The 15,604-nt window shown below is 43.0% G+C and overlaps 1 protein-coding gene across 3 annotated transcripts; it reads right to left on the reverse strand.

Annotated features, from left to right (window-relative positions):
• Positions 1-88: 88 nt before the first annotated feature.
• Positions 89-13,955, reverse strand: LOC135515740 (integrator complex subunit 13-like). 3 transcript variants are annotated; one of them, XM_064939443.1, is made up of 17 exons: positions 13,933-13,955; positions 12,951-13,199; positions 12,713-12,787; positions 12,274-12,476; positions 7,332-7,412; positions 7,004-7,094; positions 6,601-6,729; positions 5,064-5,148; positions 4,841-4,933; positions 4,518-4,607; positions 4,213-4,391; positions 2,961-3,128; positions 2,646-2,800; positions 2,159-2,389; positions 1,204-1,337; positions 805-940; positions 89-377 (listed from the first exon to the last, which is right to left on the reverse strand). In XM_064939443.1, the coding sequence occupies exons 2-17, from the start codon at positions 13,173-13,175 to the stop codon at positions 341-343; spliced, it is 2,112 nt and encodes a 703-aa protein (XP_064795515.1). In that variant the 5' UTR covers positions 13,176-13,199; positions 13,933-13,955; the 3' UTR covers positions 89-340. The 3 variants fall into 3 exon arrangements, with proteins under 3 accessions (XP_064795515.1, XP_064795513.1, XP_064795516.1); XM_064939441.1 differs by lacking the exon at positions 13,933-13,955 and adding an exon at positions 13,601-13,924; XM_064939444.1 differs by lacking the exon at positions 13,933-13,955 and adding an exon at positions 13,470-13,536.
• Between the last annotated feature and the right edge of the window lie 1,649 nt (positions 13,956-15,604).

The raw sequence follows: 15,604 nt of genomic DNA on the forward strand, positions 1-15,604 counted from the left end.
ACTGCATTTAGTTATCTATGAGACTTGATGCCAAGTAGTACCATTAACCAAACCACGAGAAAAGTAGAACGGCACAGGAAAAAAATACTGCCTGTTGACAACTTTATTGCTTCACACAATATGTGAGCCTATCCATACAAACGTGGGTAGAAAACGAACAAAAATCACTCTAAAAATTACAAAGTCTGACTGCTACCCATTAATCTATGTCTGGTATGGACAGAGTAGGGGAGGACAGTCCATACACCTCAGATTGACATGATCTCTGGTCCAAGCTCATATTCCTGCTGTGGTAAGGTATTCGGTGGAGTGGGTGCATCCTGTAGAGAGACAGGTCACATCATCTGGTGGCTTTCCCATTCTCGTGGAGGTCCATTCTGTTAACAGTAGAAGAAAAGTCAACTAATTATTTATCATAAGACCGTCTACTCCATAACAGGTACTGGACAATCAGATTTAAGTCAAGAAAACAAACTACAACATCTCTATCAAACATTATAAACAGTGGTTCGAGCCCAGAATGCTGATTGGCTGACAGAAGTGGTACATTAGACTGTATGCCACGGGTATGACAAAACATGTATTTTTACGGCTCTAATTACTTTGGTAACCAGTATATAATAGCAATAAGGCACCTCTGGGGTTTGTGGTAAATGGCCAATATACCAGGGCTAAGGGGCTGTATCCAGGCACTTCGAGTTGCATTGTGCATAAGAACAGCCCTTAGCCCTGGTATATTGGCCATATAACACACCTCCTTTCGGCCTTATTGCTTAATTAGAACTAGGAGCTATTATCACACACCCATTCTCATCTTTAAGGTGCTGGTATAACTCTGCCTTGTTGTTCACAGAGCTGATCCTGCCGGCAAACTCCTGGTGTTTCCTGGAGTTGGCCACAGTGATTCTGTTAGTCCACATGGTGAGCAGGGACACCGGACCTACATTGTAACCACAGGCCGAAAACACACAGAGAGACAGAAAGATCAGTGAAAAGGAACAATACTGGTAATGGCACACCTTAATGTATGGTCTCTGAATAAAAAAGGTAATTAATGCAGTGATGAAACAAAACAAATAATAATTGAATACTACTCATTGCAATGATAATCATGAACTTGGCATTCAACAAATATGCCAGTTCACACCATGGACCTGAGGACAAGTAGGTCAAGGCCAACCAGAAGGGGGGTGGGGCATGCACCTTTGGATTTTTCAGGTAGTTGGATCTCTTCCAGACGGGGCTTCTTGTTGAGAGGCTCTGGCGAGTCAGGAGAATCCTTTATGACCTCCGACTCCCCCTGCTCCTCCTTTCCACGCTCTAGTGCCCCCTTCAGCCTGGTGGATGAATCAAATTTTATTTGTCACATGCGCCAAATACAGCAGGTGTAGAACTTAGTGAACCACTTACTTACATGCCCTTAAACCAACAATACTTTAAGAAGTAAAAAAGTGTTAAGTAAAAAAATAGATAAGTAACGAATAATTAAACAGCAGCAATAAAATACAGAGGTACAGTCAATGTGCGGGGGCACCGATTAGTCAAGGTAATTGAGGTAATATGTACATGCAGGTAAAGTTCAAGTGACTATGCATTGATTATAAACAGGGAGTAGCAGCAGCGTAAAAGAGGGTTCTGGGTAGCCCTTTGATTAGCTGTTCAGGAGTCTTATGGCTTGGGGTAGAATGCAACACAGTATGACAGTGATGAGGAGAATACCAGGGTAAAATACTAAACCGGTATATACAGTACCAGTCATGTTTAGACACCTAACAAGTGCTCAGCATATGTGGGAACTCCTTCAAGACTGTTGGAAAATCACTCCTGGTGAAGCTGGTTGAGAGAATGCCAAGAGTGTGCAAAGCTGTCATCAAGGCAAAGGGTTGCTTGGGGTGATTTGTTTAACACTTTTTTTGGTTACTACATAATTCCATGTGTTATTTCATAGTGTTGATGTCTTCACTACTTTTCTACAATGTAGAATATAGGAAAAAATAAAAACCCTTGAATGAGTAGGTGTCCAAACCTTTGACTGGTACTGTATATATTATGAAAAATAAATATTTTTCAGACAAGATTTTTTTCAGAATCACAGAGTTGATTGAATGCAGGTCTGTTGTTTAAAACAGTAGGTCAAAATGTGTAGTGTCACCCTGACCTCTCTGACTCCTGCCAACTCTTGTCCTCTGAATCCTTGTTGATGCTCTTCTCTGCCTTGTCCTCCTTGTCCTCCCTCTTCCTCCCCCGTTTCTTCCTCTCCTCCTCCTCGGGGGGTTTGCTGCGGCAGGCGATGATGCAGTCCAGAACCCTCTGGTGTCGCTCACTGCCAGCTACGTGGGTCTTCACCAGAGTCTCCAGCTCGTTCCACATGATGCGGTACTGCTCATCCCTTAAGCCCAGAGGAGAAATTAACCAGTCAGGACAGGAGACCAGGCACATACACTGAACTTATATATGGTTCCCACCTCCAAACACTCAGGGAGCGACACAGTTACACTTTCAGACTCTCTCCCCAATTCACTCTCTTCCGCACACATCCTTAACATACAAACACAGACACACACACACCCTGTTTCCCACCCCTAAACACTTAGGGAGTGACACTAAGTCACAACATCAGTCTCTCTCACACAGAGACAGACTACCTTTTAGGGCCCTTTCCCCTGGAGCCCACAGTGGAGATGGGAAGAGGGTCGTTCTTCCTCTCCATATCCACCAGGTTGTAAACGGTCTTCTGGCAGGTCAGCAAGTCCTCCTCACTCAGACTCTCCTTCACTATGAGGTTAGCCAGCGGAACCACCTGGATCACACACACACCACACACAATTAACACATACACAGTCACACACATACAATGAACACACAAGTCACAAAATTACACCGTTAACAAAATCAATCAAACGAGTGATATGAGGTGAGCAACTGTGCAGTGTGTGAAAGAAGGCTGTTGTCCTGCTCACCGCCTGCATGTTGAAGATGGTGGTCTGGGAGATGATCATTGGCCAATAGCGAGTATAACGTTCCAGCTGGGCTTTGGCCCTCTCCACCGGGGGCTTCCCACTTGCCTCAGTGTCTGGGGACTCTGGGACAGGAGTCAGACGGTTCTCCCTCATGAACTCGCCAAAGTCCTGCGGCAGACACCCCAAAGATACTGGTATAAAACTTTTGGTCCCACTTTAGAATAAGTGTATTTTATACCTACCAGTGTTAACATGGTAGTTTCATAGACACAGCGTAAATATAGGACATTGCAGGTACACATTGCTACATAACACAGTACACAGCTGTTACACCAATTCTTTGTTTATGTGTTTTCACATTGACATTTTATATGCATTAGATTTGTAAACAAACTCCAATTAGTTGTGAGTAAACCTCCTCTGCCCCTTACAGTGATGTGGTAGTCAGTTACTATGGTGTAGAGGAGGAAGGAGCTTACAGTAATGTGGTAGTCAGTCACTATGGGGTAGAGGAGGAAGGAGCTTAGAGTAATGTGGTAGTCAGTCACTATGGGGTAGAGGAGGAAGGAGCTTAGAGTAATGTGGTAGTCAGTCACTATGGGGTAGAGGAGGAAGGAGCTTAGAGTAATGTGGTAGTCAGTCACTATGGGGTAGAGGAGGAAGGAGCTTACAGTAATGTAGTAGTCAGTCACTATGGGGTAGAGGAGGAAGGAGCTTAGAGTAATGTGGTAGTCAGTCACTATGGGGTAGGAAGGAGGAAGGTCAGTATGGGGTAGAGGAGGAAGGAGCTTACAGTAATGCGGTAGTCAGTCACTATGGGGTAGAGGAGGAAGGAGCTTACAGTAATGTGGTAGTCAGTCACTATGTAGAGGAGGAAGGGGTCAGTCACTATGGGGTAGAGGAAGAAGGAGCTTACAGTAATGTGGTAGTCAGTCACTATGGGGTAGAGGAAGAAGGAGCTTACAGTAATGTGGTAGTCAGTCACTATGGGGTAGAGGAGGAAGGAGCTTACAGTAATGTGGTAGTCAGTCACTATGGGGTAGAGGAGGAAGGAGCTTACAGTAATGTGGTAGTCAGTCACTATGGGGTAGAGGAGGAAGGAGCTTACAGTAATGTGGTAGTCAGTCACTATGGGGTAGAGGAGGAAGGAGCTTACAGTAAAATGGTAGTCAGTCACTATGGGGTAGAGGAGGAAGAGGTGGGAGGGGCTTTCAGTAATGTGGTAGAGGAGAAAGAGGTGGGAGGGGCTTACAGTGATGCGGTAGTCAGTCACCCGGCCTCCGCAGCCCTCGCTAATGGAGGGAGGGTCCTCCAGGGTGGAGCGGGTGCTATTGAGCACGTGCAGGAAGATCTCCCCGCCGTGGCTGCTCAGCATGTGGCTGATGACCTTTGACCCGGACTTCCTGGGCTGCTCCAGCAGCACTGAGCGACCTGCAATGCAATCAATCACCATCTGTATTTCAACTACATTTGTTTGTATTTTCTGTATGCAAGTAGTATTAACATTTAGGGTAGGGGGTAGAGGCAAGGGGCAGGGGCAAAATTATTCAGGCTCACCGTTCAGCAAGAAGTTAGTCAAACACGATGAGGGTCGGCTGTTGACGTCCGTAGGCGAGATCCGATAGGCTCCAGTGCAGTAGTGCAGTTCTGAGCCACCAGTTCACACACAGACACACGCAAGAAAGATGGGAAATATCCAGATAAGCCAAAGGAGAATATTACAACAGAAAATGCTCTTGGGATTTTATGTGTCGATATCAAGGACCTCTTCTTTTATCTTTATAATTTCAAATGCCACTCAAGCCCCACCTCTACCGACACTTTTCATTGAGTTAGCGCGACAACAAATAACTACGTTCCCCAGGGTTCATGGTGCCTACCTACACTGTTGGTGCGAGGAGTGCACCACTTAAGAGTAACCGTCTCCTTAAGTCCACTGTCTCGACTCGTACTACCAGCCATGTGCAGGTCGCCTGAACAACAGATGAAAGGGAGAAACTGAATGTTTACTGTAGTGGTTTTATGGCCAAGCCACTAAAAGCCACAATAATTTAGTGGCCAAAACAATACAGATTATTTTATTATTATTTCTTAAAACCTTACCACTTTTGAAGAACTCAAGATGGGCGTCCCTGTGATGCAGGAGCTCTACGTCGTAGTTGGCCGACGTGTTGGCGTGCTGCTCCTCCTTCACACCCAAAGGAGACGGAGAAGACCAAAAAAAAGAGACATCAGCGAGGTATCCTTTTCATTGACATTGTAGTCATTTGGCAGACACTCTTATCCAGAGCGACTTGCAGTAGTGAGTGCCTATCCACTGCTGTCAAGACAAACAAACACTGCTGCTTTCATGTTAACAACAAGGGTTCAAGAAGTACCAGCAAATGCATAAACCACTGATTTTTGCATCGTCTCTCTCTCTTTTGTTCTCTCTTCCGTTCTTCCTATAAGGTGATTCCAGTGATGTGAAGATTGACAGCGGTGGTTGTTGCAGTCTAAAGTTTAAGGGTCTGACGTGTATTTCAGTGAAAAGGGCTGTACATGTTTTCTAACCCAGATGAATAACATGGGACTACATGGAGGACAAAAACATTTGGGGCGAAAGTTAGGAGATAGGCGTCTACCTGCCTATCATGGCTAAGGACTAAATGACTTACTATTCAAATGAGAGAAAGAAAGAGAGAGAGAGAGGAAAGAGAGAGGGAAAGGAGGGACAGAGGGTGGTCTGATACCAATACGTACTACTCAACACAGCACAAAGGACCACAACAAGACACTACAAGGAGGGACTGCGACCAATCAACTCTGAGGTAGAGAAGGCACCAACAAGGACTCATACAGGACATGAGGCCGGGGGAGGGGGGGGGCAAACTACAGGGCACGTAATGCGTACATTCTCATCCACCAAACATGCTAACACTCAACACTGATTGGCTGCTGGAATGTCAAGTGGACAATCGGCGGCCAATCAAAAGTGAGAGCTGTTGAGCGTCCGATGGATGGACAAAACCAATCCACACAGCCTTGCGTTCTGCGGTCCCTCTTGGTGTGTGTTTAAGAGTACTGACCTGCTCGCAAACATTTAATGTGGGCTAGCAAAACAGAAAATACAGCATGAAAACACAGCATGAAAACAGCAGCGGTTCCAAGAGTCATTTCAACATGATGATGAACAAAGAACTGTGTGTAAAATCATAGTGCACAATGGCTGACGGGGAAGAAGAACGAAGTTTGGGACATTTTGGGCCCGAGGATGGGGTGGGGCAAGGTTAGGGTATCAGAAGGTTGAGACGAGTGAAGCAATAGGTGCATTGGGTGGAAGGGCCAATAGAAAATGTGTAATGTGTTGGTTTGTGGATGCAGAGAAAATAAGTGGGCGGGTCAAGATAGGTCATTTTGCAGACGGGACGTCACCCTTTTCAAACGTTCGTCCAGCCTTCAAAAATAGCCCACCTTATACCTTAAATAACTAATCTAACATCAGTCATGACATGAAGGAGGCGGGAAAATAGTTAACTCAAGACTGCTGGGACACAGCCCTGAAGGAAGTAATGGGTGGGAGTTAGTGAAAAGGGTGAAAGGTTACAGATGGGGCTGGTGAAGGCCTGAACCTTGGGAGAGCAGAGGACAGAAGACATACCTTCATTGGGATGTTGGTGATGGTGGTGGAGGCAAGGTCAAAGTGCTGCTGCACTAGAATGTTGAGTTTGGTGGCCAGGTGCCTCCCTGCCCGCACACTGTGAACCTCGCTGGTCAGCAGAGAGGAGATCTGTCGGTACAGAGGAGGACTATGTAGGACTTTAACACTAACAAAGTAGCATGCCATTTTTTATTGTATGGCATCTCTATAGAACTTTAACTACAGCATGTGGAAATGAGCACACGTTTACAGGATACTAACAGTATACTTTATCTCCATCAGATTAAGTATGCGTTGATATGACAAAGTGTGTTTGGAGCGATGTTATACATATCTAGATTAACCTTTAGACTAGGTGAAAACAGAGTCAATTTAATGCAACCCTGAGCAGGTTTAAACCTACCTCTTTCTTTGGCCGGTCTGAGACCAGGGTGTCCTCTCCTTGAGGGAAGATGTGGACGAGCACCAGCTCACACTGCTGGATAGACATCAGTCTGAAACACAGAGACACGTTGGAATGCATTGGAAAGATTCAGGACACTTCTTTAGGATCCTCTCGAAACCCTTCAAAGATGACCAATGAAATTAACCCAGTCTAACAAATCTCCTCCTCTAAATCCATTTGAATTCTCCCATCAAAAATCTCCCCAAAAATCTGACTTCTAAAGTTCATATTTATCCCCACTAAAGAGTGTAAAAACACGTGTTATTCTCATCTCAATATCTCATACCTGTCTGAGCCTGCTGCCATCTTGTTTTGCTCTAGAATGGTCTCTTGCACACAGTCCTCCAGCATTCGCACATGGGTGTCACTGTAACAGACAAACACACAATACCCCCATGAGGATTTCCATGGATGCCTTCAAAGATGGGCATTACTTCAGTATCTACAGGTTCTCAATTAATAACCAGGTTTAACAGAATCAATAGATAATCTCTTTTGGTACGGTCCTTTGGTGGCTCACTTTTGGAGTCAGGTCCAGGAGTGGTTGTTAAGTCATAATCTGTGTTCAGAGGGACCTACAAACAGCACTGTTAGGAGATCTGAAAACCACCATCAATCAATGGGAAATATGAGTATTTATTTTAAGGGAAATCTTGGCACAAACAGAGAGGTTCAAGACCTTCGTAAGTCTTCTGGGAAAGATGGGTTAGTCTGTGGACATCGGAGAGTTGGAATTAAAGTTTGTGGTGGTTAATTCGTCGGGGCATGGACTCTACAAGCTATCGCAAGCATTCCACAGGGATGGTGGCCCATGACTCCAATGCTTCCCACAGTTGTGTCAAGTTGGCTGGATGTCCTTTGAGTGGTGGACCATTCTTGATATACACGGGAAACTGTTGAGCGTGGAAAACCCAGCAGCATTGCAGTTCTTGACACTCAAACCTGTGCACCTGGCACCAATTACCATACCCCGTTCAAAGGAACTTGCCCATTTACCCTCTGAATGACACACACACAATCCATGTCTCAATTGTCTCAAGGATTAAAAAACCTTCTTCACCCTGCCTCCTCCCTTTCATCGACAGTGCCTTGCGAAAGTATTCGGCCCCCTTGAACTTTGCGACCTTTGGTCACATTTCAGGCTTCAAACAAAGATATAAAACTGTATTTTTTTGTGAAGAATCAACAACAAGTGGGACACAATCATGAAGTGGAACGACATTTATTGGATATTTCAAACTTTTTTAACAAATCAAAAACTGAAAAATTGGGCGTGTAAAATTATTCAGCCCCTTTACTTTCAGTGCAGCAAACTCTCTCCAGAAGTTCAGTGAGGATCTCTGAATGATCCAATGTTGACCTAAATGACTAATGATGATAAATACAATCCACCTGTGTGTAATCAAGTCTCCGTATAAATGCACCTGCACTGTGGTAGTCTCAGAGGTCCGTTAAAAGCGCAGAGAGCATCATGAAGAACAAGGAACACACCAGGCAGGTCCGAGATACTGTTGTGAAGAAGTTTAAAGCCGGATTTGGATACAAAAAGATTTCCCAAGCTTTAAACATCCCAAGGAGCACTGTGCAAGCGATAATATTGAAATGGAAGGAGTATCAGACCACTGCAAATCTACCAAGACCTGGCCGTCCCTCTAAACTTTCAGCTTATACAAGGAGAAGACTGATCAGAGATGCAGCCAAGAGGCCCATGATCACTCTGGATGAACTGCAGAGATCTACACCTGAGGTGGGAGACTCTGTTCATAGGACAACAATCAGTCGTATATTGCACAAATCTGGCCTTTATGGAAGAGTGGCAAAAAGAAAGCCATTTCTTAAAGATATCCATAAAAAGTGTTGTTTAAAGTTTGCCACAAGCCACCTGGGAGACACACCAAACATGTGGAAGAAGGTGCTCTGGTCAGATGAAACCAAAATTGAACTTTTTGGCAACAATGCAAAACGTTATGTTTGGCGTAAAAGCAACACAGCTCATCACCCTGAACACACCATCCCCACTGTCAAACATGGTGGTGGCAGCATCATGGTTTAGGCCTGCTTTTCTTCAGCAGGGACAGGGAAGATGGTTAAAATTGATGGGAAGATGGATGGAGCCAAATACAGGACCATTCTGGAAGAACACCTGATGGAGTCTGCAAAAAAATGGACCATGAGAACTGTCCAGACCTGAACAATTGAGAATCTGTGGAAAGAACTGAAAAAAGTATTAAGCTGTTTTTAAGGGGCTGAATAATTTTACAAAGCAGGGGCTGAATAATTTTGCCCAATTTTTCAGTTTTTGATTTGTTAAAAAAGTTTGAAATATCCAATAAATGTCATTCCACTTCATGATTGTGTCCCACTTGTTGTTGATTCTTCACAAAAAATACAGTTTTATATCTTTATGTTTGAAGTCTTAAATGTGGCAAAAGGTCAAAGTTCAAGGGGGCTGAATACTTTCGCAAGGCACTGTATACCAGGGCTCCACAACCCTGTTCCTGTAGAGCTGCCCTCCTGTGTGTTTTTCTTCCAACCCCAGTTGTAACTGACCCGATTCATCTTATCAATGAGCTAATTATGAGAATCAGGTATGCTAGATTAGGGTTGGAGAGAATTTACAGGACAGTAGCTCAATAAGGCATCATAGACTGATCAGGTGAATCCAGGTGAAAGCTATGTCAGGGTTCCCCAACTGGGAATTTGGCCCCAAAAATTATATGAACAAAAAAAATGGTTTTTATTATTGTTGGACATAAGACTGTAAAAAGACCAGCAAATTAGCTCCAAGTGATTTTAATTTCACGAAATCTGTTCCAAAGTATTATCATGCATATTATGTGTAATTATAATGTGTAATTGTATACAAATGTCAGCAAGGTTTGAAGTGATTAGGTTTTAGTCTTCCATTTGGGCTTCTTGTGGTCAATGAGCAGTCTATACATTATTTGTAATTATGTTTCGTCCCCCTGAACATTCACTCATGAAAAAAAAATACATTTAAAAAAAATTCAGCCTGCAGCTGAGTCCGGTTGATGATCCCCGGTTGATGATCCCTGGTCTATGTAAAGTACACTCAGTGTATATATAGAATTGTAATGTTTTCCACAGGTCCTACAACTAGGGGAGAGGAGGGGTAGTGGAATAATAAAAAATATATATATATACAGTGTAAAGTTTGGACACACCTACTCATTCAAGGATTCTTCTTTATTTTTAATATTTTATAACTGTAGTGAAGACATCAAAAGTATGAAATAACACATATGGAATTGTGTAGTGAACAAAAAAGTGTTAAATCAAAATGCATTTTATATTTGAGATTTTTCAAAGTAGCCACCCTTTGCCTTGATGACAACTTTGCACACTCTTAGCATTATCTCAACCAGCTTCAAGAGGTAGTCAACTGGAATGCATTTCAATTAACAGGTGTGCCATCTTAAAAGTTAATTTGTGGATTTTTTTTCCTTCTTAATGTTTTTGGTAGGGGTGGTATACAGAAGATAGCTCTATTTGGTAAAGCCCATATTATGGGAAGAACAGCTCAAATAAACAAAGAGAAATGACAGTCCATCATTACTTTAAGACATAAACCAGCAGCATACCACCCTTCATCCTACTGCTGGCTTGCTTCTAAAGCTAAGCAGGGTTGGTCCTGGATGGGAGACCAGATGTTGCTGGAAGTGGTGTTGGAGTGCCAGTAGGAGGCCCCCTTTCCTCTGGTCTAAAAAAATATCCCAATGCCCCAGGGCAGTGATTGGGGACAATGCCCTGTGTAGGGTGCCATCTTTCAGATGGGATGTTAAACAGGTGTCCTGACTCTCTGTGGTCACTAAAGATCCCATTGCACTTATTGTAAGAGTAAGGGTGTTAACCCCAGTGTCCTGGCTAAATTTCCAATCTGGCCTTCATACCATCACGGTCACAGAGTCATCCCCAGTTTACAATTAGCTCATTCATCCCTCTCCCTGTAACTATTCACCAGGTTGTTGCTGTAAATGAGAATGTGTTCTCAGTCAACTGACCTGGTTAAATAAAAAAGGTCAGTCAATCTGGAACATTTTTGGAAAGTTTTTTCTTTGAAAGTTTCTTCAAATACAGTCACAAAAACTATCATGGAACTGGCTCTCACGAGGACTGCCACAGGAAAGGAAGACCCAGAGTTACTTCCGCTGCAGAGGATAAGTTCATTTGAGTTACCAGCCTCAGAAATTGCAGCCCAAATAAATGCTTCACAAAGTTCAAGTAACAGACACATCTCAACATCAACTGTTCAGAGGATACTGTGTGAATCAGGCCTTCATGGTCAAATTGCTGCAGAGAAACCACTACTAAAGGACACCAATAATAAGCAGACTTGCTTGGGCCAAGAAACATAGACTGTTGGAAATGTGTCCTTAGGTCAAGAGTCCAAATTGGAGATTTTTGGTTCCAACCGCCATGTTTTTGTGAAACGCGGTGTGGGTGAACGTATAATCTCTGCATGTGTATTTCCCACCGTAAAACATGGAGGAGGAGATGTTATGGTGCTTTGCTGGTGACACTGTGATTTATTTAGAATTCAAGGAACACTTAACCAGCATGGCTACCACAGCATTCTGCAGCAATACGCCATCCTATCTGGTTTGCGCTTAGTGGGACTATCATTTATTTTTCAACAGGACAATGACCCAACACACCTCCAGGCTGTGTAAGGGATAATTGACCAAGAAGAAGAGTGATGGAGTGCTGCATCAGATGACCTGGCCTCCACAATCACCCAACCTCAAAACAATTGAGATGGTTTGGGATGAGTTGGACCGCAGAGTGAAAGAAAAACAGCTAACAAGTGCTCAGCATATGTGGGAACTCCAAGACTGTTGGAAAAGCATTCCAGGTAAATGCTGGTTGAGAGAATGCCAAGAGTGTGCAAAGCTGTCATCAAGGCAAAGGGTGGCTACTTTGAAGAATCTCAAATATATTTTGATTTGTTGAACACTGTTTTGGGTTACTACATGATTCCATGTGTTATTTTTTAGTTTGGATGTCTTCACTATTATTCTACAATGTAGAAAATAGTAAAAATAAAGAAAAATCTGTGAATGAGTAAGTGTGTGGATTTGAAATTATACAAGTAATGTTATTTGATAGTTCCAAATATTTCTGTTAATTTCATAGCTGATCTATCCCCTAAAAAAATTGTATTATAATAAATAAACAAACAATTATTTACTAATTATGTTCATGGTCACCTCTTGGCGTTTGTGAGGCAGATAATGCGCCCCCTGTTGGCCACCCTGTCAGCAGTGTCCATGAGGGTGGTGCGTGCCTCGTGCTGGTACTCAGTGATCTTACACAGTGACTCCACCGCTGCCACCAGGCCGTGCAGGACGCTGCAACACTCAGGGTCCTCCTGCGGGTTAGGTGGACCCACAGCTGCCAGAGCAGACATGAGCTACAAAGGGAAGCAGGTCAAGTCAACAATACATTACAACAAAACCTCTATCTGGACAGGATTGGTTAACCTCAAATTGAGACAATGAGATTGGTAGTAGTATAGTGAGTATTGCAATAACAAAAAGCTGTAGACTTTCAAAAATAGATTGCTTAGAACCATAGAATTAGTGCTGTACAAAATTGCTGCCCTGTTGATAAATAAGCATCCATCTCTCGAAGATGGAAATAAAGTACCTCATGAGTGCTTTGATCCTCTTGCCTCCAGCTGTTCAGAATGTGGAACTCTGAATCACTCACAATGTAGTTGATCTGAAACATAACCACTGAAGCAATATAATGTGCTGTGCCCAACTCGGAATATGAATGAACACAGACGAGTTGGCCAACACAGACAGACTATACTCTGTTCTGACCTGGGCTAAAACAGACTAGACCACCAGGCAACGCCAGGCTATGGGATGGAGGGACTTACCAGTTTCTTGAGGGGGTAAACGTCGTAAAGGATGCGGCAGTACTCCATGGAGCACTCCACAGCACAGGTCCACAGGGACTTGGACACTGGGGCCAGCGGGATCATGCCCTGGCCACGGCCCTTGGTCAGCACGTCACATTCCACCTGCTGCCGACTGGACTCTGCCATATAAGGGCAGTGGTCGACCACGAAGGCCGTCTTGTGGGAGACTGAGAACATCTTCATCTCTGGTTCAGCCCTGTGTGAGTTCTGCAGAGGTGATAGGAGATATTTAGTCTGATGCTAAGAAACCATCTCTTCTCAATTTAGATGAAAAGAGCAAGGCACCAGTAACGTTAGCTAGCTGCAGCCTACGTACTGACACCAATTTACATTGCTAATATTATACAGTAGCTAACTAGGCTGAACGAGAAACATGCCCTATGACAATGTCCTTTGGCTATAGATTTAGCTAGCTAACGTAAATTGGCTAAGATAAATTACCCTGGATAACGGTCGTTAGCTAGCTTGCTTACTTACTTAACTTGGCTAGCTAGATGTAATTACAAGCGTTAGCTAGCTAGCTAGCTAGTTTCCAGACCGATTAAAAAAAACTTAATTGCTACGTTAGCTAGCTAGCTAAGTAGTGGGTGAGCCGTCTGCAGAAGTACCTGGGACTGATGAGACTGGGGCGCGTCGATTTGCCAACGTTAAATCAAGCTAATGTTAGTTTAGTTTGCTAGCCAGATTCGCTATCAAACATAGTTATCTTACAAATTCGTCTAAAATAAAGTCAGGTTTTCACACCATATAGCACCCATATTGTATGGTTCCTTTCCACCAGCGAAAATACGGATTGTAGTTGTACAACTAAGTTAATATCTATCTATGTGGGTAATAAAAAAAACGACATAATGCTGGAGCAAAAATAAATAAATCAGAGGCGGCTGTAGATGTTATTGATGGAACTATGTCCGTCGTGTATGGATGGTCCGTGTCTTACTTCAACATCTTTTCATGGTTCCTATCTTCTTTGCTTAGATAAATTGAGCAGGGTTCCCCAAGTGGAGGCCCGCGGACCAAATTTGGTTTTATTTGGCCCCCCAAGTTTTCTGAATTTTCAATGTTGGACATAAAAGGCTGTAAAACACCAGGAAAATAGCTCCAATTGATTTTATTCTGGAAATATGTCCCCAAGTATTCCCACTCATATGTTTTTAATTTAACTAGGCAAGTCAGTTAAGAATAAATACTTATTCTTTCTTATTCTTCTTTACAATGACTTTCGGTTACTGGCCCAAGCTCTAAACACTAGGCTACCTGCCACCACGTATGTGATTGTATACCAGAAAATATACATTTATTGGATTTATATAGCACTTTTCTACCAACTGAGCAACCATTTTTGTGTCAGAACATTCACCACACATCAGCTATCAAGTGGAGAAGTGAGGAGTGATGTATGCCAATTAGGAATGAGGGGGATGATTAGGCGGCCATGATGGAATGTGGCCAGGTTGGGAATTTAGCCATGACAACGGGGTGAAAACCCCTACTCTTACAATAAACTTCATGGGATTTTGAATGACCACAGAGTCAGGACACCAGTTTTAACGTCCCATCTGAAAGATGGCCCCCAATGTTCCCAAATGTAATCAAGGTTTGAAATTATGCTGTTTTAGTAAAATATTATATGTTTAGGCTTATTGCGGTCAATTTGAAGTGTACGAATATGTTTTTATTATGTTCCGCCCCCCCAGACCATCCACTCAAGAAAAAATTGGCCCATGGCTGAATCTAGCTGATGATCCCTGCTGTTGAAAATGTGCACAATCCATGTGCAGCATATGACACGTTCAATTGAAATATTTTTCATTTCATCGTATAAATAATGTATTTAGACAAATCATGTATTTGCTTTCATTTCAATTTGTCATCATGGCTATACTCTGTATTATGATAAGAAAGGTTGGAACAGTATTTGTCATCATGGCTATACTCTGTATTATGATAAGAAAGGTTGGAACAGTATTTGTCATCATGGCTATACTCTGTATTATGATAAGAAAGGTTGGAACAGTATTTGCCAGAGCACAATTATGATGGGGAACAGTATCTATTTGATAGGGAACAGTATAAGGAACAGTTGACCCAAACCTATCTGATGGGGTATCAGTACCTGATAGGAAGCAAAGATGGGGAACAAAAGAATCTGCGAACACTGTGATATGGAACTTATCTAATGGGAAACAGTATGGTGGGGAACAGTAGCTACATCAAATATGGAACAGGGAACAGTAGGTCTATCTAATATGGAACAGTATCTGACAGGGAATTTGGTTGGGACAGAACAGATAACAAGATGTGCTCGATATTGTCAACACTCAAGATATAAAATTCAAAAGGCACTCGCACATCTGAGCGATCTTTGTTGCAGGTGCACGGTAACAGTTGAATAAGATGAGAAAAAAGAAGAAACCTGCACACTACTCTTGCTAGGATCACTGCTCTTTATTAAGCTTTATGTATCGGCCTCAAGGCCTTCATCAGAGCTTTTTTTGTTTTTGGAAAAAGCTCTGACGAAGGCCTTGAGGCCGATACATAAAGCTTAATAAAGAGCAGTGACACTACCAAGAGCCGTGTGCGGGTTTCTCAAGACATGAAATTGCACAATA

Source organism: Oncorhynchus masou, chromosome 27 (genome assembly GCF_036934945.1).
Source record: "Oncorhynchus masou masou isolate Uvic2021 chromosome 27, UVic_Omas_1.1, whole genome shotgun sequence".
Classification (NCBI taxonomy): Eukaryota; Metazoa; Chordata; class Actinopteri; order Salmoniformes; family Salmonidae; genus Oncorhynchus; species Oncorhynchus masou.

Bases quoted from the DNA above. Each gene is read 5' to 3' on its own strand.
- LOC135515740 (XM_064939443.1), bottom strand. From the start codon at position 13,175: ATGAAGATGTTCTCAGTCTCCCACAAGACGGCCTTCGTGGTCGACCAC. The intron at 12,788-12,950 runs GTAAGTCCCTCC...GTTATGTTTCAG, and splicing joins TTTACCCCCTCAAGAAACTG to ATCAACTACATTGTGAGTGA. The intron at 7,095-7,331 runs GTATGAGATATT...TCTGTGTTTCAG, and splicing joins ATGGCAGCAGGCTCAGACAG to ACTGATGTCTATCCAGCAGT.